The 24,050-nt window shown below is 39.8% G+C and overlaps 1 protein-coding gene across 1 annotated transcript in view; it reads left to right on the forward strand.

Annotated features, from left to right (window-relative positions):
* The first annotated feature begins 7,122 nt into the window (after window positions 1-7,122).
* KIF21B (kinesin family member 21B) overlaps window positions 7,123-24,050 on the forward strand; it is a 57,607-nt gene continuing 40,679 nt past the window's right edge. The window contains exons 1-3 of the mRNA XM_015817738.1: window positions 7,123-7,243; window positions 21,278-21,353; window positions 23,583-23,805. Coding sequence (XP_015673224.1) covers window positions 7,123-7,243; window positions 21,278-21,353; window positions 23,583-23,805 — 420 coding nt within the window. The remainder of the gene's footprint in view (window positions 7,244-21,277; window positions 21,354-23,582; window positions 23,806-24,050) is intronic.

Genomic DNA, 24,050 nt, shown 5'->3' on the forward strand with positions numbered 1-24,050 from the left:
CTGTTCACTCCCTTTCTCTTCATTATTATTGTTTCTGATAAACCCCTTGCTGTCAGATTTCCATGTGGGCCAACAGTTGATTCTTTTCCCTTGCTAGCTTCTGTTTTCTTTGGCTGGCAATTAATTTTTCCTATTTCAGTTTTGTGCTTTCGTCCATCACATGTGGTGACTGATAGCTTCTCCGTGAGGGTGGGGTTGGGGGGGGGCTATCTGCTTATGCAGTGCCCTGGATAAAGAGCATCAGCAACATTGTTTCATATTCATCCATCTCTCTCTTTCCCTTGCCTAATTTTGCAACTCCCTACATTTTGTTTGTGCAGGTAAAGTCAGTACAAGTGCTTTTCTCTCTTCACCTGAAGCCTGGCAATTTTTTTCCAGATGCAGGGAAAGGGTGGTGTTAATGCAGAGGCATATTTCCCAAGGTGCTTTCCTTTTTGTGTTACTCAAGCCATGGAGGATACAATCTCCTTGGTGTGTTCATGCTCACTTGAGCTTTGATTTAAAACAATCAGGAAACTGCATCTAATATAATTTCTATTTGATTTGAATAAGGAGCAGTACTTTATGAAGAGAAGAGGGAGTCTGTGTCTCAGACAGTGTTTGGAAATAATATTACTGTCTGCCATTCTGTGAGGTGAACTGGTCATCTGCTGAGTTGGAGAAGATGGGTTGGGAAAGAGGCTTTGTCCAAAAAATACTAGACTGAGCAGACATATTAGGGTTGCCATTTTGGCAACAGTTTGTTCTTCTGCTGAAAGGGAAGGACACTTTGTACAAAATGCCCAGTTCACACGAGGGCAGTACTACAGATACTCTTCACTAGGTGGTGCATATCTTCTAGTCTGTTAGTATTTTGTACCTGAAGGGCTGGACCAATTTTTTTTTTAAATCCAGGAAATGTAAAATTGTATTGTTTGCTATTGTCAATATCCCATTGCCACAGAAGGTTTTTAAATATTAGTTGCAAGGCAAAAGCTAACACCTTTTGGTTTTTAGTGATCCATGTTTCCCATCAAGCCAGCTTATTCTAAATGAGTTCTTCTAGAAATGTTGGACTGTACCAAAATTCCCAGCTGGCATTATCCTTAGCAAGAGCATATTGCCTATTCTGGTTGAGAATTATTAGAAATTGGGGGGCAACATTTCTGGAAGATGCACAGTTGGAAAGGCATTCTAAAGAACAATATAGGTTTGAGTGTTGTGAAAACAAGTACTTGCCCCACCTCACTCATTTTTCTTTCTAATGTATTTTCTACCTTTTAGTTTTTATACTGGCTCAAAAATCAGAAATAAAAAGCTAAGACAAAAGGCAGAAGGAGACAACATAAAACAACTCCCTTCCTTCCAAATGTATGTTCAGTAGGAGATTCTATGCCAGAGATTGTCTGTTGAAAACTATGTATGAAAAGGAGGATTACTGGTAGCACAAGGTTAGTGGCCACAACCAGGACCGGCACCTCAATCTTTAAACAAAGTGATCATGAAGTGAAATGACAATTTTACAATTCTGTTCAAATTTCCTTTGCTTTGCAGACCTGCAAAGGTTGTATATGTAAAGGCTGGTCACAGAATTACTGTTTCATCAACATTGCAACTGCAAACAGTTGCTAAATGAGTCAGTCACTAAATGAAGACTACCTATATAGGAAATGTAGCAAAGTTGAGCAGATCTCCAGATCACAAGCTAAAAATTACCCCTCCCATTCTGGGGTTGGGGCTTCCCCTGATCTGAATGACATTCTTTTGGAGAAAAGACTTTCTCAGGAGTGAGTGAGTGCAGGGAAGACTAAATTTGTGTAAGTCATTCTTCCCCACCTGTCCCTTGCTTTTTGTCATCTGTTTTCTTTATGTCCTGTCCAGAGTTCTATTGAAGAACAGATAGCTCTTATCAGAAGCTGGACCACTTTTATGGGGTTCATAAAGTAGGGAGGTCCAGAAGTTATTGTAGGGAAGATACAAGGTGGTGGGAAGTTCCTTTTGGATGTTTTCCCATAGTTATTGCTGCAAGAAGTACATATGCCCTATAAGAGGATAATTAGAAAATTTAAAATATAAAACATTATTTACACACGAGTAGAATAGATAGCATCCAGATAACAGATCAACTTCTTTGTCAAAGTCTTACCCAAATAGAATGCTTTTGCTTACAAACAGAAGTATAACAACAATGGAGTTAGTGTGACTTCCTTTAGCATAGAGTTCTGCAGTGTGGAAGCAGTCACTAATAAAAAACTCTTGTCTATTTCTGTCAGATAGGTCATTGTGGGTTTGAAGGAGATACCTAGAGGTAGGCTCATAAGAGAGATAATTGTCTTTTAAACAGGTGAACCCAACTATTTAGGGCAGAGCATGTGAGCTGTGTACAATCCTGCTCTCCCAGAAGAACTCACTGTTGTCCCTGCCATTTTGCTGCCAAATTTTGTAGATAAAATTTCTTGTAACGTTTAATTGTGTATTGGGGAGGGCATTTGTTTTTTCAATGACCATTATTGCTGCTGTTATTGTTAATTTGGTCTTCCTTATTTGTTGGAGTGTGATTCATGGTATACTACTCAAAGTCAAGCATGGTCATCAATTTGAAAAAGATCAAATTTCTTTTCAACTTAATAGGCAAACAAATGAAAACATCTTATGGAACTTTGTTTTTATGTATGATAACAGCAACAAAGATATCCATCAAATACCTATGATGGAAGAATAGATGAAGGAGTGGGTAGAATTGGCAGAGATGGTGAAATTGATAGCCTTGAAGAAGAAAAAAAAGACTTTGACAAATTTTATTTCTCCTTGGAAATCATTATTTGAGTTTTTGCAAAAAACTGAAAGAAATGAACAGCTGATTTTGGAATTTGATGAAAAGTATTGTATGGGATTATTGAAATAATGTAGACAAATGTTAATCTTGGAATAGAAGTTTGTTGTATTCTTATATCTTTATCTGTACCAATGAAACTTGGAAGTCATTCTTTTCCTATTTTCCTTACTTTTTTCTTTTGTCTTTTCAGCATTTTTACTGTTATTCCTTTTTCCATTTCTAATTTTCTATTTTCTTCTGTTTATCTTTTAATTTTGTATCTTTTTTTGAAATTGGAAAGAGATCATTTGACCAAGATAGGTTTAAATAATAGTTGGAATATACTACTAATTAGTACTCATATAAATTGTACTAATATACAGTGAAGTAGCCTCTAACTAGTCATAATAATTTGGCTCCACCTTTCTGGACCAGGTTAAGTTTCTGTACGCACACAGTTTGTTACAACAGTACTGTTAGAGAAAATTAAAGCACTTTCATTATAGCTAGAACAAATAAGCAAATGTGTTAGTTTGCAAATGACATTTCTTTTCCTCAGAAATTCATTTTGTTTTCTTTAAAATACCCAGGTTAATAAATTTATGGTTCAAAAGGGAAATTAAAATATTTACTTAATATATTTTCCAATCAGTTAGTATGGACTTGGGTTCCAGACTTCAGGGAGGAGGCTGTGTGGTATAGAGCTTTTCTTTTAGTTTTAGAAATGCAGTCAGTTATGCAGATATATGCCAGCTGTCTTCATTTGCATAATATAGACAGGTTTTCATCATAGTCTATCATGCTGCACAGGGGGAAGCAACAGGAAGAAAGGAGTCAGAGGACGTATGCATGTTATTTCAGCTGCAGGTCCTTTAAACTTTCTTACTGCAGGACCTGAGGGTATGTGGGTGGTGGAAATGTCAAAAACTTCACTGAAGTGTTTTGAATGCTGCAATCATTATACAATTAAGAGGAGGACTGAGGTGAGGGGGGAAGACCAGTCAAATGGAAGTGTATGAGCAAACTATTGGGGCCTTCAGCAATAAGCAGGAAATGGGGGGAGGCAGGAACTATCTTTGCCTGATACCCCCCCCCCTGCTGCTTGTGCAATTCTTCTGCTTTAAGCACATCTTTTGTGTATGTCCCCTCTACATTGAGTGAATCCAAGAGGGCTATTTTTTCTTTTGCAATGTTAGCAGTATTAAAACCTGAAGCGAGTGGCAGAGAGTAATGGGAAGGGGTTGGTTTTAAGAGCAATTTAAGACTATAATGCAAACTTGCATCCTGCCAAAACAATGTCAAAAGCAAACCATGGCTATTTTTTTCTCTCCCTCTCTGCCCTCCCTTGGAAACTGATCATAGGAATTGGTTATATTCTTCTAACAGTGCACTTAGAGGAGTAGATTTCTATAAATACAAATTATCAATAGGAATGGACATCAGAAATCCTTCATGCGCTGAATCGGTATTTCTTAACCTTAGCAACCTGAAGATGTGCAGACCTCCACAATTCTTCAGTCAGCATGGACTTCTTCTTCAGTAGAATTCTGGGAGTGAAAGTCCCCACATCTTAAAGTTGCCAAGGTTGAGAAACATGCTCTGAATTCATCCTATTAGTGATAGCTAAAATATGAAAGGACAGAATGGCTTCATATTTTGGAATCTTGCAATTTGGCCTCTGTATCAGATGATACTTTGAGTTTTCAGGGAAGTCATGGATTCTTGCCTTATTGGATAAGGTAAAACATCCTAAGTGGAAATTCTTTTGTTAAGGGGCACAGCTAAAGCATTTCAACTGTTCTTCAGTGCCAGCACCCCTTTTTCCCCTTTCTGCTCTTTTCTGCATGGGCAAAACAAATTAAAGAACTCACTGCATTAGGGTCTGTTCCTTTCCCTTTCAGTCTGGCCTGATACACATGGAAATATATACTATAGTAGTTAAGAATGAAGCTATGATGCATACAGACTGAAGCTACGCCTGGAATCCATTGGTTAACTCTGGTATTGCAGAGTAATAACCGTTCTTATATAGAGTTTAGGATTGAGTAAACTAGTATATATCTTGAGCTAAGCCATGGTTTATTAAACCATAGCTTCTTGGGTTCATAGCTCATTCTAAGCCATCAACCATGATTGATCTCAATAACTGGATTTGTAGTACTAGATCATAACCAACAGCCACATGTTAGGTCGATGGATAGGTAACCCCAATCTGTATAACCCCAGTCTGCTTTGGAAAATATATTTAAAAACTAGAAATATTTTTAAGGCACCTATATGGACATTGCACACATCTGCATGAAAATGTATGCTGATAATTCTGAGATACATTACAAAAATGCTTAATAATCTGAACAGTGTACAAAGTGCAAAATGCCAGTGACAAGCAGGTGACATAGTAAAAAGAGAAAGAAACATGATTACGTTGCCTTTGATGATCAACACCATTATGCAGTGGAAATTAAGAATAGTCTGGTAGAAGCCGGTATAATAGGTATCCCCCTCCCACCCCAGCTCTACACATCAATTCATTCATATTTTGTGACATGTCACATGACTGAGACATATAATTTCTTGTAGCTTGGAACTGGAGAGAGATAAAGTCATTGTGGGGCTCACTTTATCCTGTTCGGATTCTATCCTACTGGATACAGTGGTTATCTCCCTGTGTATAATCATCTTTGTCCCGTGAAGCCTTTCTAAATTGGATACTTTCCAGGGTGGCAAGGGTTATTTTACTACTTCTGTTTGGCAAGTATGCTGAATATTTAACATGTATTTTAAACTTCATGGAATGGGAAACATTGCTTTATTATATTAATGTAAATAAAGATAAATCCCAATTCCTAAAATAGCACAACTTGTCACTGTGAATAATGCAACAGAATCCACAAGGGATGCTAACTGCTAAGTTATCTAGAATTGTTTCCAGTATGTTGTCCCACACATTTATGCCACGCAATTGGATGAGTGCTGCTGTTGATGTGAGTTTTGTCCCCCGGCATCATGGATTTTGCATGCATTCTGTTGTAGTTGCTTTAATCCTGCTACCCTGTTTGTGTCTCTGTTTGTGAGATAGGCAGCTTTATTACTGTGGTCATAAGTTGAGTCATCATAGTCATTAAGCAACTCATACATTCGTTAAGTGACCCCAGCTTCCCCAATAGTCATTTTGGCAGAAACTGGCAAAAAATGTCGCAAATTGCAATTACATGACCAAAGGACAGTTGTAACCAGTTGTAAACATAAGTAAGTTTGCCAAGTGCCTGAATTGCCATCATGTGACCATTGGGGGTAGGATGACAGTTTGTGATAGACATAAGTGCAATTTAAGTCCTAAATGACTTTTGGAGGTCATCATAATTTCAAACTGATCAAAAGTTGAGGACTGCTTGTACTGAAAGAGGTAAGATGTAACTGCTGATTCAGAGGAATCTGTGTTGGTGCTTTTTTTCCTGGACAATCAAGATACACACAGGAGGCAGGAGATTATTATGATGTTTGCACCTTTTCTGAAAACTGCTTCTCTACAGAGGCCTGCTTACGCTTATATAACCATTAAGCTAACAAGCTGCATTTAGGATCCCAATTGTCGTGCAGAGCAGATGCTCCAATCTTTTTTTTATAGTTGCATAATTTGATCAACCGAAGCAGGCTTTTCTCACATTTTGTTAAAAAGTGTAAAATACCAATTTGCTGCCATCAATTATGAAGATTATGTCTCTGCTTTATTTGCTATAGTATGCTGTTTCCTTTCTAAAACATAATCGCTATTTGTAGTTTCCTTTTATAAGTATTTTTTTAAAGAGAAGAACACAAATAGATCTGAAGAATAACAACGTGTGTGAATTTTTTTTGCATAATTGGAGACCCACTAATAAATAGTTACACACACACATCCCTACAGACCAATCCTTGAAATTACTTAAAACAATATCAGCACAAAAGTAGCTGTTCTTTCCCCAACTGTTTCCTACCCTGCTTCCACTGCATCTTTACTGTGTCTCTGCTGAATGGTGTGGTCCTGATTAGTAACTGCCACTCATAATCTGCAATGATTTTATCTATGACTTTGGTGCTTTCTTCATTTGACCTGTCATTAGCCAACCTGAGGGACAAATACATCCATTTATAATTTCATTTTTTCAGTCTGCCCACTTACAAATGACTCTTGGCCAGCTGGGTTAATAAAAAGCAATACAATCTATCAAAAGAGAATAATAGAAAAGGCCAGAGGGAGGAGGATCGTGGCTATTAAACAGACTAGATAATCACACACATCCTGGCCCTCTACCTTTGAAAAAGGTTAGGTCTGAGGTTCGTCAAGGATGGCAGGGCATCACTATTCCAAAGGGCAGATCCATGCTTTGGGGAATCCACCAAGGATAGTGATTGAACCTGACAACTGTGGAACAAATACTAAAAAAAGGATGATTTCTGGAGGAAAAAGTAAGGTTGCTGCATCTGAAATTAAAAAGGCGTTTTGGCATATTGTTAGAACAAACTGTGGCAAATGCTGCTTCATCTTCCCCAGATAAAATGGGAAAGCTCAGCTCAGCGATCATCTACCTTGTTGAAAGCTGGGAAAGAAATTGGTGTCAAAAGCAGGGGGTGGAAAATGACAGGTGTGAAGGGATCAAACTCAAGAAATAAAATACAAATGGAGGGAGCAAACGCTGCAGAGAAATGTGGAGGTCTTGGCTGGTAAGCGGAGAGAAGAGCGTGAGACTGTATCTCCCAAAGTCTGAAATTCCGCTTCAGTCATCCCATAAGGTCTCCAGAAAAGATGATGAAACACAGCAGCTATTTACCCTTCAAAGCTGTTGTTGGAAGGTACTGAAATAAGGGGGGAAATACTAGTTTAACCCTGATACTTTAAATGACTATGTCATGTAGTTCATGAGCTTGGAATGGGATGAGATAAGATCATCAGTGTAGGAACAAGAGTAGAATTTGTGCAGAGAGGGATGAATGAAAAGGCCCATCTCTGAATCCCAGAATGATAGCAGTTTGAATGAAGGGACATTCTGCTTCTTCATATTGTAAGGGCAGAAACAATTGGAGAAGGTGGTCCTATGCCATGAAGGGTTTTAAATGTGGCAATGAGCAGCATGAATTATATCAAGAAGCCAATATACCAGAAGGGATTTTGGTTTAAGAGTCTTATGTGAACCTAGCCTTTATAGTTTATAAACTGTAGATCACACATCTTAACATGCTGTGTATAGCTAAACAACTAACAGCTTACTTATGAGCTTTCTTTAAAACAGTCCTGGCTTAGTGCTAATCAATATAAATCAAATCATATGAAGTGGCCATGAGATACAGTCAATAGGAAAATTCACTGTGATAATTCTCAATACATTTGCTGCTATTTTTGGATTGAAAGGAGAGCCACAAATTCACAATGAAGCTAACTACTGTAAATAAAAACTACATTATTAAATCTATGGATTATCCTCAACTAGTTACATTTATTTGCAGGGTTGCAAACATTATATATATGCATATGTGTATATGTATATATATATACACATATACATATATATATACACACACACATATCTTGAAAAATACACACATATATATATATTAAAAATAATACTAAAAATGGATGAGTGATATATATATATATAGGATGCTATCTATCTGTATTGCATTTAGTTTTAAATTACGTATCATTTTCAAGATAGGAATAATGTCTAAGGGCAAAAATTTCAGATTATTGTGCCTGTCAAATGCCTTTGTGGGTTTCTGTTTTCTTGTGCTATAGTCTAGTAGACTTTGCCTCCTTCAGTACAGAAATTATCCACACCCTCTTTTGCATGCTTTATGTATGTTTTAATATCATGGACTAATAGTTTCCAGTTCAGTTCCCCTTAATGGGCAGGGGCGCCTGATAATGAAAACCTGCAATAATAGTAAATTTGGCTCCTTAGCATTTACAAATCAAAGAAAGTAGAAGGGTTCCAGAATTGTTCTCCAGTCACAGTAATGTAGAACAATGCTTTGCATTTACACAAACATATAGCTACATGAATCTAATTTAGAATTGTCTGCCTAAAGTTTTTTTTTTAAAATGTGAGAATTTATATCAGATTGCAAAAAAGATGTGTACTGAAGACTTCAAAAAATGTCTCTCACTGAGCATTTCCTGTAATATCTGAGAGTTCTTCTTAGTACTGAGAAGAATCAGGAAACGGAGCTTGTGAAATGGTGGGGAAGGAAGTACATTTCAAGTTTATTTAAACTCTTGCAGCCACTTTTAAAAATATTCTTGTTGAAACATGCCATATCCTTGATCTCCCCAAGAGATAGGTTAGATCCTCTGCTTACAGTAATCAACCATTTTACTCTGGCAGCCTTTGTCCCTTTTGAAAGAAGAATGGACAGAAACAATTGGCAAATATTTTGGACTCTAGCTCCTTAAAGCAAAATAATAGCTAGTATAGGGTGATTGGTCCTAGATGCTAACTAACCAACTGTAACTTCTTGATTAGATATCAACTGATAGTCTTTGTAAAAAAAAGTTTATTTAAGATAGTTTTCTTGGTAACGTTTTTGGAACTGGTTTGTCATAACCATCTTTCTAAAAATGAGAGAAAATGTTTGACTCAAAGTCACCCAGTTTACTTCCATGCCCAAGTCAGAACCAGACCTCAGGTTTCTCCGCTCCTTGCCCTGTGCCTTAACTACTAGACTAAATCTCTGTCGTTCTCTCTTGTATAAAACTATATCAAAAATGACATTCTGTTATATAAAGTATGTTTAGATTATTGCAGCATCATGAAACTAAATATACAAAACTGATATGGATTATAAATAGAGTCACTTTGAATTGGACAGTTTACAAACTGAAATAAATGCATAAATTAATAGGCCAATTTGTCCCTCTGTAAATATTGGCAAAGTGAACAAAAGTACTTAGGAATTCTGTCCCACATGCTTAGAGTAAAACATTTCTTTAAGCCAGGGGCGTCAAACTCGATTTCATTGGGGGCCGCATCAGGGTTGTGGTTGACCTCGGGGGGGGCATGGCCAGGGTGGGCATGGCCAGGGTGGGCATGGCCAGCTCAAGTCTCTGGTATCGGGGGGTGCCTGTGGTGGCCTGGGCAGGGTTGGGGGGATCCATTGTCTCCAGCGGAGGAAGGCAAGACCAGGGTGAGCATCATACCCTTGTCCACCAGAGGAGCCTTGCTATCACTCTCAGGCCACGCGGAGGACCCCCATTGATGCAGGGTGCCCGGAGCCCTGGGCAGTGGAGGGCAAGTGCCCAGTCCAGCCTTCCCCAAGGGGATGCTTAGCTGCGCTTCCCTCTCTTCAAGGCTGTTGCTGATTGGCTTGCTCTCCTTGGCCAAGTGTGTGGGGGAGGGCAAAAGGTGTGGTTCAGAGAGAGGCCCACTCCCTCTCCATGCAAGGAGACTTGGCTTTGTAACCAAAGCATCCTCAGCGATAGGACGGGAGACCACCAGGAGAGGTCAGGAGGGGGGCAAGGGGATAGGGAAAGGGCAGCAGGGCTGCTCATGGTAAAATGCTAAGGCAGGACTTCCCTCAGACCCTCCCTCCCTCTCATTATAATCTCCCTTCCTTCCTTCCTTCCTTCCTTCCTTCCTTCCTTCCTTCCTTCCTTCCTTCCTTCCTTCCTTGCTTGCTTCTCATTCCCATCTCCTTCCTTCCTTCCTTTTTCCCTCCCTCCCTCTCATTCCCATCTTCCTTCCTTCTTTCCTTCCTTCCTTCCTTCCCTCCTGCCTTCCCTGCTTCGCATTCCCATCTCTTTCCTTCCTCCGTGCTTAGGAAGGGATGACGGGACGGGAAGAGATTGCCAGCGCTGCTGGTGGCTATGCTACCACTGGCCATCGCTATCCCACATGGGTGGGGGCAGTCCCGGTGATAGGGAAGCCTCGTGGCTGCGAGGCTAGGGCCATGGAGGTGCTGGGGGATGAGGCGCTGATCTATAACCTGGTTGCATCCATCAAAAAATGCCCTCAGCCTTAGATCCACGAGGCAGCCCTGGAACCAGTGAGGGGCTGTCCCGCTGCCTCTGCCCCGCCCCCTGGGTGTGCTCACAGGAGGCAGAAAGCATTGGCATCCTGGGTGAAGTCAGCCTGCGGGGCAAGACAATCAGCAGGGATGCTGGGCTCCGCACATTCCCCACCTCCTACGCGCGCACCCCGGGGCGGGCGGGGTGCCCATTGCTGATTCCAGGGCTGCCCCGTGGATCTAAGTCTGAGCGTGTTGTGGCTTTGATGGCTGGTACCAGGTTGTAGATCAGCGCCCGGTCAGCCTGGCTGGGCCAAGGTGCTGCGGGCCAGACCTTTGCTGTTTCCAGGGCAGCTCCATGGGTCAGATGTAACCACATGGCGGGCCGGATTTGGCCCGACATGTCTGCTTTAAGCCAATTCATTAACATTTTTTTAGGGCTTAAGCACAGGATTACATGAGGTAGAAACTGTGTCAATTTATTCTAAAGATTCAGCTACTGTATATAAAATAGACTAGTTGAACAATATCATTTTTTTTTGGTTTTTATTTCAGATGTTGATAGAAAATATATAAGTTCTACCACTCTTGTAGATCAGCTAGTCTTAATGGCACTAGGGGATTAAAAGGTACGGAGATATTTTGTTTATTTTTAAATGCATTTGTTTTGGCTATCAAATATCTCATTTATTCAATTTTGTTACTTAATTTGGGTATGTGTTTCGCTGTTTTGCCAACTGCAGCTCTCTGTTAAAGACTGCCACTTTCTTATCCTGAGTGTCAGAAAGGTTGCCTCAGTTTTAGCATCTTCTTGTATAACAGTGGCAGATCTCCACTATGATTACTACTTTGTTATGGAAGCTGAAGTTTCCCCTTGACAGAGTGCCATGAAATATATCATCTGAGCTGTTCTGGGAAAAGAAACTGATAGATACTCTTAAAGAAAGCTAAAATCAGACCTTAAAACAGAATTGAATACTAAGAGGAGCAATAAAAATGTACCCATTCATTTCACAACAAATTGAAACTGGCACTTTTTTTTTTAATTGTTTTTTATCTGTTGCTTTAGTTTTTATATTTTGTTTTTAATTTCGTGACTTGTCTAGAAAACTTGGATTGACAAAAATATAGAGATATACAACATTAATTCAAAAAAATTAAATCAAATGAATGCAACTGGTTATAATGCCTTGGTAAGACCACATTTGGAATACTGTAATGCATTCAATTTTGGTCACCACAATATAAAAAATATATTGAAATTCTAGAAAGAGTGCAGAGAAGAGTAAGAGTAAGATTATTAGGAGACTGGAGGCTAAAAATATGAAAAACGATTGCAGGAATTGGGTATGTCTAGTTCAGTGATGGCGAACCTTTTAGAGACTGAGTACCCAAACTGCAACCCAAAACCCACTTATTTGGTGCCGGGTGGGTGTGGCCCACTGGGTGGGTGTGGCTGTGGTCATGGCAGACTGGGTGGGTGTGGCCAAGGTGGGCGTGGTCACCTCGATGTTGCTCATGGGGGCGACACCTGTGGGGGCCAGGCATGGTTGGGGGAGATCCAGGGGGTCTCTGGCAGGTGGGGCAGTGGGCAGGAGGCTAGTCCTGCAGGGTGAGGCGAGGCAAGGCGAGGCAGGGCAGGGGTGCTATTGCCGCAGGGCAAGGCAAGGCAGGGGCCGGGGCGGCTGCTGCCTGACACCATCGGCCCCCACACACAGAGGCCAGTTAGCGCATGGGGGCCAACAGTGTCCGTTAGCCGCCACAGCCTGCCAGCCCCTCGACCGGCGCACTCTGGGGCTCCACAGCCCACTGCCAGCAGTTCAGAGAAGCCGCCTCTGAGCTGGACGGCCGGCCAACAGTTGAAGAAGCGATGCAGAGGGTTGTGCCCGGGAAAAGGAGAGTATGCGAGGCCAGGAGGGATGGGATATGGGGGAAGGAAACTAGCCGTGCTGGGATGTATCCAGCCATGTGGGACCTCGCCGAGTTAGTGGGCGGCTGGTTGAAGAGGGACGGTTGCCATCTCCGGGGCATCGCGCGCGTGCCCACAGAGAGGGCTCTGAGTGCCGCCTCTGGCATGCGTGCCATAGGTTCGCCACCACTGGTCTAGTTTAATGAAAAGAAGAAATAAGGCTGACATAATAGCAGCATTTCAGTATCTAAGGGGCTGTCACAAAGAAGAGGGGGTCAAACTATTCTCCAAAGCACCTGAAGGCAGGACAAGAAGCAATGGCTGGAAACTGGATCAAGGAGAGAATCAGCCTAGAACTAAGGAGAAATTTCCTGATAGTTAGAACAATTAAGCAGTGGAATGACTTGCCTCCAAAACGTTGTGGGTACTCCTACACTGGGGTTTTTTAAGAGAAGATTGGACAACCATTTGTCTGAAATGGTTTGTCTGGCTTGATTGTTTTGAAGTGGAAATTGCAGTATTGCCCCAAATGCTGCCATATACTGTAGTTTCTGCTCTTAGGGGTCCCTCATGCACCTGTATAATGTTGTTTAACTATAGGTAGTCCTTAACTTACAACTGCAATTGGGATCGGAACTTCCATCACTAATCAATATATTAAGCAAGACTTATTTTATGAATTTGTTTTACCACAGTTGTTAAACAAATCACAGTGGTCATTAAGCAAATCACACAGTTGTTAAGCAGATCTGGCTTCCTGGGAAAGTTGCAAATGGAGATCACATGACTCAGGACATTGCAGCTGTTGCAAATACATGTTGGTTGCCAAGTGCCTGAGTTTTGATCATATGATCACGGGGACACTGTAACGGTTGTAAGTGTGAGGACTGATCATAAGTTACCTTTTTCAGCATCATTGTACTTTCAAATGGTTGTTAAACTAATAGTCATAAATTGAAAACTACCTGTTATTTCTCTTTCTGAAATAAGATTTTGGTTTCATTTTGAACACAGTATGATTGAAGCAAGGGTATTTCTCTGCTAACGATTCATCTCTGTGTACAGCTGATGTTAGATCAGCTAGAATGGAGAGATTGAAATTCCATGACCTATTCTTGCTTCCTATCTAGCATCTGGCCTGTGCTATCTATAATGTATTTAAACTCATCTTTCCTCTGACTCTCAACTTTCTTCCTATATGATGTAGCATCAACAGTCAAATTTCACAGTCCTCAAGTAATGCAAGTATTGCTACTTCACCTAATCACTACTTTTATCTCTGTTAGTTGCATTACATACAAGAATTCTGACAAACTTGCAGCACCCATGGTTATATCTTTGCAAAGTTGCTTGGCATGGCAAGGCATAGAGTAGAAAAAGAAAGCCAATTTTGGAGTCTGCATCTCAGCATTTCTCTAACTGGCTAGCGATTGAAAGAGTTATTGAAAAATCTCTGTTTAAGATAAATCTGTTAGCCTCATCCATTGTAATACTAGTAATCTGTGATGCATTTTGATTATTGTAGACTTTGGATATAGATGTTTTTTTTTTGAAGGAAGGCTCTTATGAAGCCAATGTATATTACAGATAGATATAGATATATAAAATATAATAAATTAGTCCTATTGTGCACAAGAGACCATCAAGCTCGTTCTCTCTCATGGGAGGAGTTCTGCCTGAGAATCTGCACAGGTTCCAGACATTTATACACTGTGACTTGTTTTAATCAATGGTGTTGACAAGTATCACATTCAGAAAGCCTCTCTGCCCTATGTAAACTGATTTCCAGGGAACGTTGCAAATGAGTCTGTCAGCATCTTTTCTAGGAAGAAGTCCAGGGCAGCAGAGCAGGCCAGGGTTAAAGACTGTAATAACAGAAGGATAGTGAGTCATGTTTTTGAAGAACATTAGCTGCAATAGTTTGTGTTATGAAGTCATTCCCTGCAATGAGTTTGAAACAGTTCTGCTTTTCTTTGCGCTATCTCTTGGCTTGTGGGCTCCAAACATGTGAGACAAATAACAGGCATGACATTCTTAAATTCTGCTTTCTGGCTTATTTTTGCTGCATAGTAAAAATGCTTTAGATATATTTTTCTGGAGAGTACTGATTTGAGTAGATACTACTACTACTACTACTACTACTACTACTACTACTACTACTACTACTACTACTACTACAACAACAACAACAACAACATCTTATCCACATTGTTTCTAATATCTATCTATGAAACCCCCTTCCCCATCTGTTGTCATATTTTAATTTTTCTATTCACTTAAGAATGAGTGTATTACAGTATACAGCACAGTACATATATATGTATTTTGGGGTAACATGCAAGACTTAAGGATAAACATACTTGGTCATCTAAGTTTGTAACCTTATAATTGTAATTATACAATAAGATTAGTTTGTCTAAAAATGTCATTGGCATTTAATATTTGTAACCTTCATAATGCTTACATTATGAAGATACTTTAAGTTAGCTACATCAGCCAAGAGAGTTCATCTAATGATATGTGGAAGCAGGGAGAGAGTATTATTTAATGGATTAAGGATTATTGACATATCAAAATGCATACTGGTAAGATTTTGTTTTTTAAAAAAGTATCCATTCTTCTGATCTGTAGAAAAGAAAAGTGCTATTTGGGGTTTTGCAGAGCAAATAAATGTAACTGTTTATTGCCTAGCTCTCTCTGCATGGTTGATCTGATTGTTGGGCTCTGAGGGAATATCCTATACCAAGTCCTGTCAAAATATTCTGGGTTATTACATGACATGGAGGGTAGGCTTGTGATGTTGCATACTAAAGAGGAGCTTACATGCAATTCTAACCCAGATGCAGTCATCCGGGAGGCTTGAACATGGCAATAGTGCTGCGAAGGGAGGATAATTTTGGTTGTTGTTAAACAGCTTGCATTTAAATATTATTTAAATATTTAAAAAAAATCTAGGGTGAAGGTATTTTTATCAGGCCTGTTTCAATCATCCTCCAAATGTGATATGTTTATTGGAAACTTGAAGTAAGGCTGACATAAGTTATTTTGTTGCCTGCATTGGAGCAACAGGTGCCCCCACCTCAAAGTAAATATGTATGATATTTCCGAGTATGAATTGGCTTTTCCTAAAAGAACATTTTATGTTGAGAACAGTAGATAGAGCAATGTAATCCACAAAGTACTGTCCCATACTGCCTATTTGCATAGTATAGCTCCTAAAGTATCAATGATGTGGATGCCCCAGGACTCAAAGAATTTAAGTAGAGCCAGAAATAAACATATGAAATATAATAGAGCCTTTGGGTTTGTAATGCTCTTTCTGGTGCTCCTCTTAGTGTATTCAGGGCATACACTATACACTACATACACTTTAGGGAAGAAGAAATTGTATATCTTGGTTATATCCATCTTGAATGAGAGGCTATGTCTCTCGTCTTGCCTAATGATACAACTAGTTTCTAGAATGATTACTTTTAGTTTTGTGGTAGACAAACCTGTCATATGAAAGAAAAAGTTCTATTAATTTTAGAAGATCACGGTAAGCTCTTGTTTACCTTAAGATGAATGCACATCTTATGTGAAAAAGAATAGGAATATACTTATTCCTGATGTTTGCAGATATGTCATATGTATAGATAAAAACAATTATCATACATATAGGAGATTAAAATAAACTTTCTTAGCATAATTTAACAAGCCTGAAGACAGATTAGTTAAAGACAATGAGAAGAAAATAGAAGTCATTTAAATAGAGACAGCAATATCGACATAATAGTATATTAGTATCTAAATCCGAGTAAGAAGATGCTATGGTTATTGCTGGAGAGACGAGAAAGAAGCTATAGCTCTCTGTTTGCCAATGCAGATTATGCTGGTATTCTTATGTGTCCTGCCAATTTTTGGAAAGATAATAGATTTTCTCATGATAAATGGGGCCCTAAAGCCTCATCATATGATCCTTGTCTAATCTATATTTCATGGTAATAGTCCCTTGGTCATGGACTTAAATAGTTTCTTCCTCTGTATCTGTATACGTTGAAATAAGTTGGAGCACTTGTTTAAAGAAATTGGCTGGTTCCCAAGGTGAATTGCTGATTCTCTCATGAAGTGCAGAAAAAGTTCTGCTCTATAACCTAATCCAATCCAGGCCAGAATTTGAAAATAGCCACTGATTTAGATCGTAATATCTGAGGAGATTAACTTGAAGAATTTGCAATAACTAGCCTTGCTAAAGAAATTAGTTCTTTCTTTCCCCTGATATTTAGAATTTAGTATTGATAAAGGAAGAATAAGAAAAGTTTGGGCACACCCTCCATGTAAAACCTTTCATCTAGGTTGGTTAAATCATAATTAAAATATCTTGTGCAATATTTATATACAGTGTGTATCAATCAATCAGAATAGAGCTGGAAGAGATCTTAGAGGTCTTCTAGTCCAGGGCTTTTCAACCAGTGGTACGGGTACCACCTGTGGTACATTGGCACCTGGCAGGTGGTACGCAACCATCCTGGAAAAGTGGTAGTGGGGGAGGGGAATGAGCTGAACCGGTGGGAGCACCACAAAAGCCTGAGTGAGAGATGGCTGGAGCTGCAGGGCTGTCAGGGCTCAGTGGAAGCGCCAGGATCAGTTTCGCTTTCCAGCTGATCAGTGCTTCTTCGGGGCTGTCAGGGCTCAGTGGAAGCGCCAGGATCAGTGCCAGGCTCCAGCTGGAGCTCGGCACTGTTCCTGGTGCTTCTACTGAGCCCTGAAGAAGCACCAATCAGCTGGAAAGCAGCACTGATCCTGACGCTTCTGCTGAGCCCAGAAGAAGCGCCGATCAGCTGGAATGTTGCAGCATCTCCAGGGTTTTGTGATTTACATTCAGATGCTTGGCAACTAATTCATATTTATGACGGTCACAGTGTCCCAGGGTCATGTGAAGTGACCAAAACCTGCTGCAACTACCCAGCAGATGGGGGGAATAAAAACCAAGCACCCCCCACCCCACCCCTGCTGCCAATCCTCAACAGAAATGCTCACAACAATGAAAACCTTGGACAGGAGGAAGAGCGCCGCCGGGTGGGCAGGCAGGTGTCTTGCTTGGCTGTGGCTTGGAGGGCACTTTTTCAGTGCCATTGTAACTTCGAACAGTCACTAAGCGAACTGTTGTAAGTTGAGTACTACCTGTACTTTATCACTTTTTTCCTTTTTTGGGGGGGGGTCATCAAGTTTTTGACACCTTGCTAGGCAACTGGTGGTACTCGGATGTTGCCATATCCTAAAAGTGATACAATGGGTGAAAAGGTTGAAAAGCCCTGATCTAGTGTGCCTGAGGCTTTGGAAACTGAATGAACTAACTGATTATCTATCCTCTATCTTGGGGAAAGGCAAAGCTTTTTCTTAAATTAGAACTACAAATTCCATCTGATGAAAAAAATATTCTGTCCGTTAAATAATTTGGAATCAAAATGTATTTGACTGCCCTTCTGTTCTGGTATAGGTAGTCTTCAACTTACAATAGTTCATAACATGGAATAGCTTTTTTCTTCAGGGAAATGCTATTACTATTCATTCATTGCAAAATAAAATAGAACATGGAGAGTTAGTATTCTCTGGATTTGAAAGGAACTGTGCTGCCATCAGAATTTGAAATAATGCCTGAAGCATGACGTTCATGTGATTTTTTGAACATGACTGATGCGGTTGATAAAAGTGAGAGCTCTGGTGTATTATAGAAGGATTTCAGTAAACCGTTAATATCTAAAGCTCTTGTCCTGGATGATAGTTTCATCTTTTGCAACCTATGTTAATTAAAAGCATTATTCTATTGCAATTTGGGATATAATATTTAGTCTGTTTTGTCTTTCTTTTTTTAGTTTAGCTAATGGAAACACCCTGAAAATTAAGTGAGAATTTAGTACTATAGCAGTATAGCATTTGGTAGACTTCAGTTATCTTTTGTTTGACTTTGAAAGACATCCCCAAAAAACATTAGCCGCCTCCTTTCCACTTACCAAATGGTAAGACAATAGCAATAAGTGGAGGGGATTTTCTGCATGTATAGATTACTCTTGCAGTATGTATGGCAATTTTAGGGCCCTATTTCAGACATGTCAAACACAAGGCCCGGGGGCCGGATGTGGCCCACGAAGTGATTTCATGTGGCCCGCGAAGCCATCCTGGAAACAGTGAGGGAACGGCCCCCGCTGCCTTGGCCCTGGCCCTGGCCAGCTGGGAGCCAATGTACAATTTTGTGGTGGCCATCTTGGCACTTGCCCCGGTCCCACCCCCTTCTGAGAGAGACCCTCAGATCTGTCCCACTCCTGCCCAGGCCCCCACAGGCACCCTTGACGCGAATGATGTAGAACTGGCCACGCCCACCCAGTAGTCTACACCCACTCCATCCACGCCCACCTAGTAGGCTGCACCCACTCTGGCCACACCCACCCGGCCCCCCCAGGGCAACCACAATGCTGATGCGGCCCTCAGTGAAATAGAGTTTGACACCCCTGCCCTATTTGGTCAGTTGGCTTAAATGGGTTGAAGTTCATATTAGAAATTTCACTCACTATTGCAGTCTGTGATACTGTATGTTTGTTCATGTTGTGGTTTGATTTTGCATGAGTGAGTGATTCCGTTTGGTGGAGGAAAGAGATTGTGTCCTTAGATACACTGATGTCGGTTATCGCAGGGCTCTCCATTTTACTCTTTAATGTTTATCTAAAGTCATTGGGAGAAGTCATCTTGTGAGCACAGAGTGAACTATTGTTGGTATGCCTATGGTGCTCAGTTGTTTATCTGTATCCTGGGCAAATTAGGAGATGCTGTCAAAGTTCTATCTTAGCGTCATAAAATTATTAACATAAAAGTTCTGCCTTAGTGTCTGAGGGATGTTGGGATCTGGCTGGGAAGAAACAAGCTTAATCTTAATACAAATAAGAGCATGGCTGTTGATCGAAAAGCATTCTGACTGTAGAGGAGGTCCATCATTTACTATAAATGGGACTATGCTCCTCACAGAAGGCAGAATCATATTTGGGGATTTCCCTGGATTCATGGATCCTGCTGAAAAAGCAGGTGGAAGCCATGGCCAGGATACATTTTGTAGAGTTCTGCTTAATTGATTCTACACCAGACTACTGTACTCATGTCAGACTATTACTGCAAAAGTTGCATTGGCTACTGATATGCCTGGTACAATTCAAAGTGCTGGTTGCCATCTATTGAGCCATATATGTTTGGGAGTCAATAAGTTCCTTTACTTGTTTTTTTTCTTACCAAACATGCATTAAAACCATATTAAGACCATATGGGGGCAGCACTAATGTTCTTCCTGAAAATATGGTATTCTCTAGCTACATGGCAAGAAAAAAGCATTTGCTGATTGAACATGGCAGGGTCAGGCTTTTCTCCAATTATTCGGGTTTATTGTACTGGTCATTGACTGACTGGAGTTTATCATAATATGTATTTAACTGATTAGTTTTAATTCTCCTGATTCTATGACCCCACTCAAATAAGAGTCTTAAATCAAGTCTTTTGAACATTGGAATTCAGTGGCAGAATAAAGCAGGAGCAGTACAAGTCACGCTTTTTGTCTCCATCCTGTCCTGGCCCAAAGTGACCTTATGATCAGACTGACAAGTAAGGGAAGCAAATAGGCCTTTGAAAAATAAAGTAAAGCTCTTAAGAGAATCCTTCACCATTTTCTTTTAGACAGCTTTTGTTTCTGACTGAGAATTGTAAGGCATGATACTATTCCAGCTCTTTGTGAGAAGGCTTTTAATTTAGTTTCTATTTATTCAGGAATAATTTTAGGATACATCCTCCTTTTGCAAGTAAATTTAGAGCAAAGACTAGCTTGATTGGAAAATCCTAGGATGAAATCCCTTCTTTGGGGATCTTCCTGAATGAGAAACACTATTGGGGGTGAAAAAAGAGAAAGCTCCTTTTTGGCCTGTGGTCTAAAGCTTTCCCTTTAAAACCAGAGGCCATTTGTGCTTTGGATGCCAGCCCAGTTGGTTCCCCTCTCTATAAATGTTGGCTTTTGCTGATAGAGCTGAACAGCTAGGCCATTGTATATGTCAAGACCACTGGAGAAAATGCCTGAGTGGTGTTTTATATAGTGTTGTCAGTGTGCTCTCTTTTAGGGTTGCATTTCTTCTTCCTCCTCCTCCTCCTCCTCCTCCTGCAGAGACTTGGTTGTCATGGGAACTGCTGCTCTTCCATCCTGTTGGCACAGAATGGAGAAGCCTCCCAATTTTTTAACAGTGTTCTGACTATCTTTTGTGAGCTGAATGGCAGTACAATTTGCAATAATTGTAGATTGGATAATAGTTAAAATAAAAACATTGCTATTATTCAGATAAACTAGGGTTTGGAGCTACAACTCAAAGAGAAGCAGGAATAATGCATGTTGACCACATGGAGTGAATAGGCCATGCAGAACCTTATTAGATTTGTTTTCCTGCTGGATATCGGTCTACTAAGAAAAAAATATAGGTAAAACTCATCACGGCTAACTGGGATCTTAAGTAAAAGAGGAGCATTTTACAGAAGTTATAAAATAGACGGTTTTACATATGTTATTGTTTTCACCTTCTCTGATCCTCCAGGTCAAATCCGCTTTAACAATATGGACTCTGAAAGTGTCTCCCTGACACAAAGGGAGAGAAATGAGCATTGCATTGAGTATAAATCCTGCTCTGACTTGGGACTATTAAGTTACATGGAGAGTTGAAAGAGTGATAGCTTTTTCCCAGATTGATAGAATAGCAATTGCACCATTTTTTTTTTGAAAATCTGTATCCATTACAATTTATCTTATTGTTGTTTTAGCCTTTTAGTGCCTATGGTACAGTAGTTATAAATTTAGGAGCAAACTCAAAACATATAATATTTTCTCTGCTTATTTAATTGCCTACTAGAATTCTGAAGAACTTTTGCAAACAGGATGCCAACTCACTGAAACTAGGGTTTGGGGTTTTTTGGAGAGGATATTTTTTAGTAGTCCGAATGCTGCATGTATTTATATTATCACATTTGCTCTTACTGTTCTACTTCCAGAAGCAAAACAAGTCTAAAGCATCAACTTAATTGGCTTTAGTTCTGTATAAATACAGGCAAGTAACATCTAATTGTAGAAAGATGTCGTGCTTCTGTCCCAAGTGTATAATAAGTGCTTACAGTAAAGACAGACTGTATTGGTGAACAAAATGAACTATAATTTTGCCCAAAAGTCACTAAAGTTTTTCGTCCATTGGTAAAATTATAAAAATTATAAAGAAAATGCTAAACAGAGGAAATGAATTGATAATATCAGCAGCTTTAAGCAATGATACATTTCTGGGAGATTAGGCAGTGAAAAAATAAAAAGCAACAGACAGTAAGGACTCGTTATTACTTTAAGACAGCTATATAGATAAATATTTGTATAATTTCTGGCCTGTTCTTATGTTTCTTTGAATCCTAATATGAAATCTAGAAGCACATCTGAGTTTCAAATGCTTTGTTTCTAATATTAAATCTGAGAGAGTTCTATGGTACAGTTCTGACTGACCCTAGGATGGCACGTGTAACACTGTTGTTGTGTGAGCTGCACTAGTTGTTGGTTTGCTTCTGGGTCTATTGGTTATCACTTTAAAGCCCTCCATGGCATGAGACCAAGTTTTATGGGGAATTATGTCACTGCAATGGGATTGGCCTACCCCATTCAATCCAACAGAAGGAGTTATGGACCCTGTAGGTCAAGGAGTTTTGGCTAGTGGGGTCTAGAAGAGCCTTTTCAGCTGGAGGGGAGGTTTGCCCCCATTTGTATGGATACCAAAATGCTAGTTACAGATTCTCTGGTATATCAATACGTTATCTGCATAGTTCTGCTAATGGGTGATTTGTCTTAACTGCACCTTTGTTTTTTTTTCCTCAAGGGATCTTGTTGCAGAAATAACTTATTCTGCCTACTCTCACCCCACTTACTGTAACTACAGTGACACATTGCTTGCTGTGTACAACTCAATAATAGAAAGACCTATCTATTAACAGTACCTACTCCCGCCCTATAGCTCGGTGTGTCTATTATATTTAATCTGTCACTTGCAGGTAAATCTACCTGCTTCCAGTCTATGGAATATAATGCTATCATGCATCTATAAGTACTTGTAGCACTGCAGTGATGTTGGTTTTATTTTTTCCAAGTTCATTTTTCTATTATTATAGATAATATGAGAGCTCTTATTTATATTTATTTAAACATACAGATTTGCAACTTCATGAAGATTTTTGAGGCTGTACTGTTTGTGCCCTAGAAAAGCTATCCAATGCATTATCTCTTTACAGAACAGAATAACAGAGTTGGGAGGGATCTTGGAGGTTTTCTAGTCCAACCCCCTGCTCAGGCAGGGAAACCCTATACCATTTCAGACAAATAGTTGTCCAAACTCTTCTTAAAAACTTCCAGTTTTGGAGCATTCACAAATTCTGGAAACAGGTTGTTCCACTGATTAATTGTTCTAACAGTCAGAAAATTTCTCCTTAGTTCTAGGTTGGTTCTCTCCTTGATTAGTTTCCATCTATTGCTTCTTGTCCTGCCTTCAGCTGCTTTGGAGAATAGCTTGATTCCCTCTTCTTTGTGGCAACCCCTGATATATTGGAACACTGCTATCATGTCACTCTTTGTCATTCTTTTCATTAAAATAGACATACCCAATTCCAGCAACCATTCTTTATATGTTTTAGCCTCTAGTTCCCTAATCATCTTTGTTGTTCTTCTCTGCATTCTTTCTAGAGTCTCAACATCTTTTTTACAAACTGGATGCAGCATTCCAAGGGTGGTCTTACCAAGGCATTACCTTCATATTTTCTAGTACTTAAGTCCTATAATTCCTTAAAAGAGATTACCTTCTAACCCACCTTTTTTTTCAGGATTCGTCCTCAGATGCCAAAGGAAAAGATTGAAGGATGCCACATCTGCACATCAGTGACACCTGGAGAACCCCAAGTACTCCTGGGAAAGGACAAAGCATTTACCTATGACTTTGTCTTTGACCTGGAGACTTGGCAGGATCAGATCTATACAACTTGTGTAAGCAAGCTGATTGAGGGCTGCTTTGAAGGCTACAATGCAACTGTGTTGGCATATGGCCAGGTGTGTGTCTTTTTCACTCTCCTCACAGTTTCTGTTATGAGCTTATCTGAATGGGATTGGCGGCTTTATGCAGAGTACTATATTTTATGAAAAATCATTCTCTGTTTGAGGGCTTGTCCAGCCAAATTAAGTTTAAAGTTAATAAAACCCATCAGAAAACAGCATGGTAATCCCTTAAATCTTAGTCTTTTCCACTAGAGGGAGAGGTATTATACTTATATTTAAATTTTAATATTTAATTACAT

This window comes from Protobothrops mucrosquamatus, unplaced genomic scaffold (assembly GCF_001527695.2).
Source record: "Protobothrops mucrosquamatus isolate PMUCROS unplaced genomic scaffold, P.Mucros_1.0 scaffold631, whole genome shotgun sequence".
NCBI classification, from domain to species: Eukaryota; Metazoa; Chordata; class Lepidosauria; order Squamata; family Viperidae; genus Protobothrops; species Protobothrops mucrosquamatus.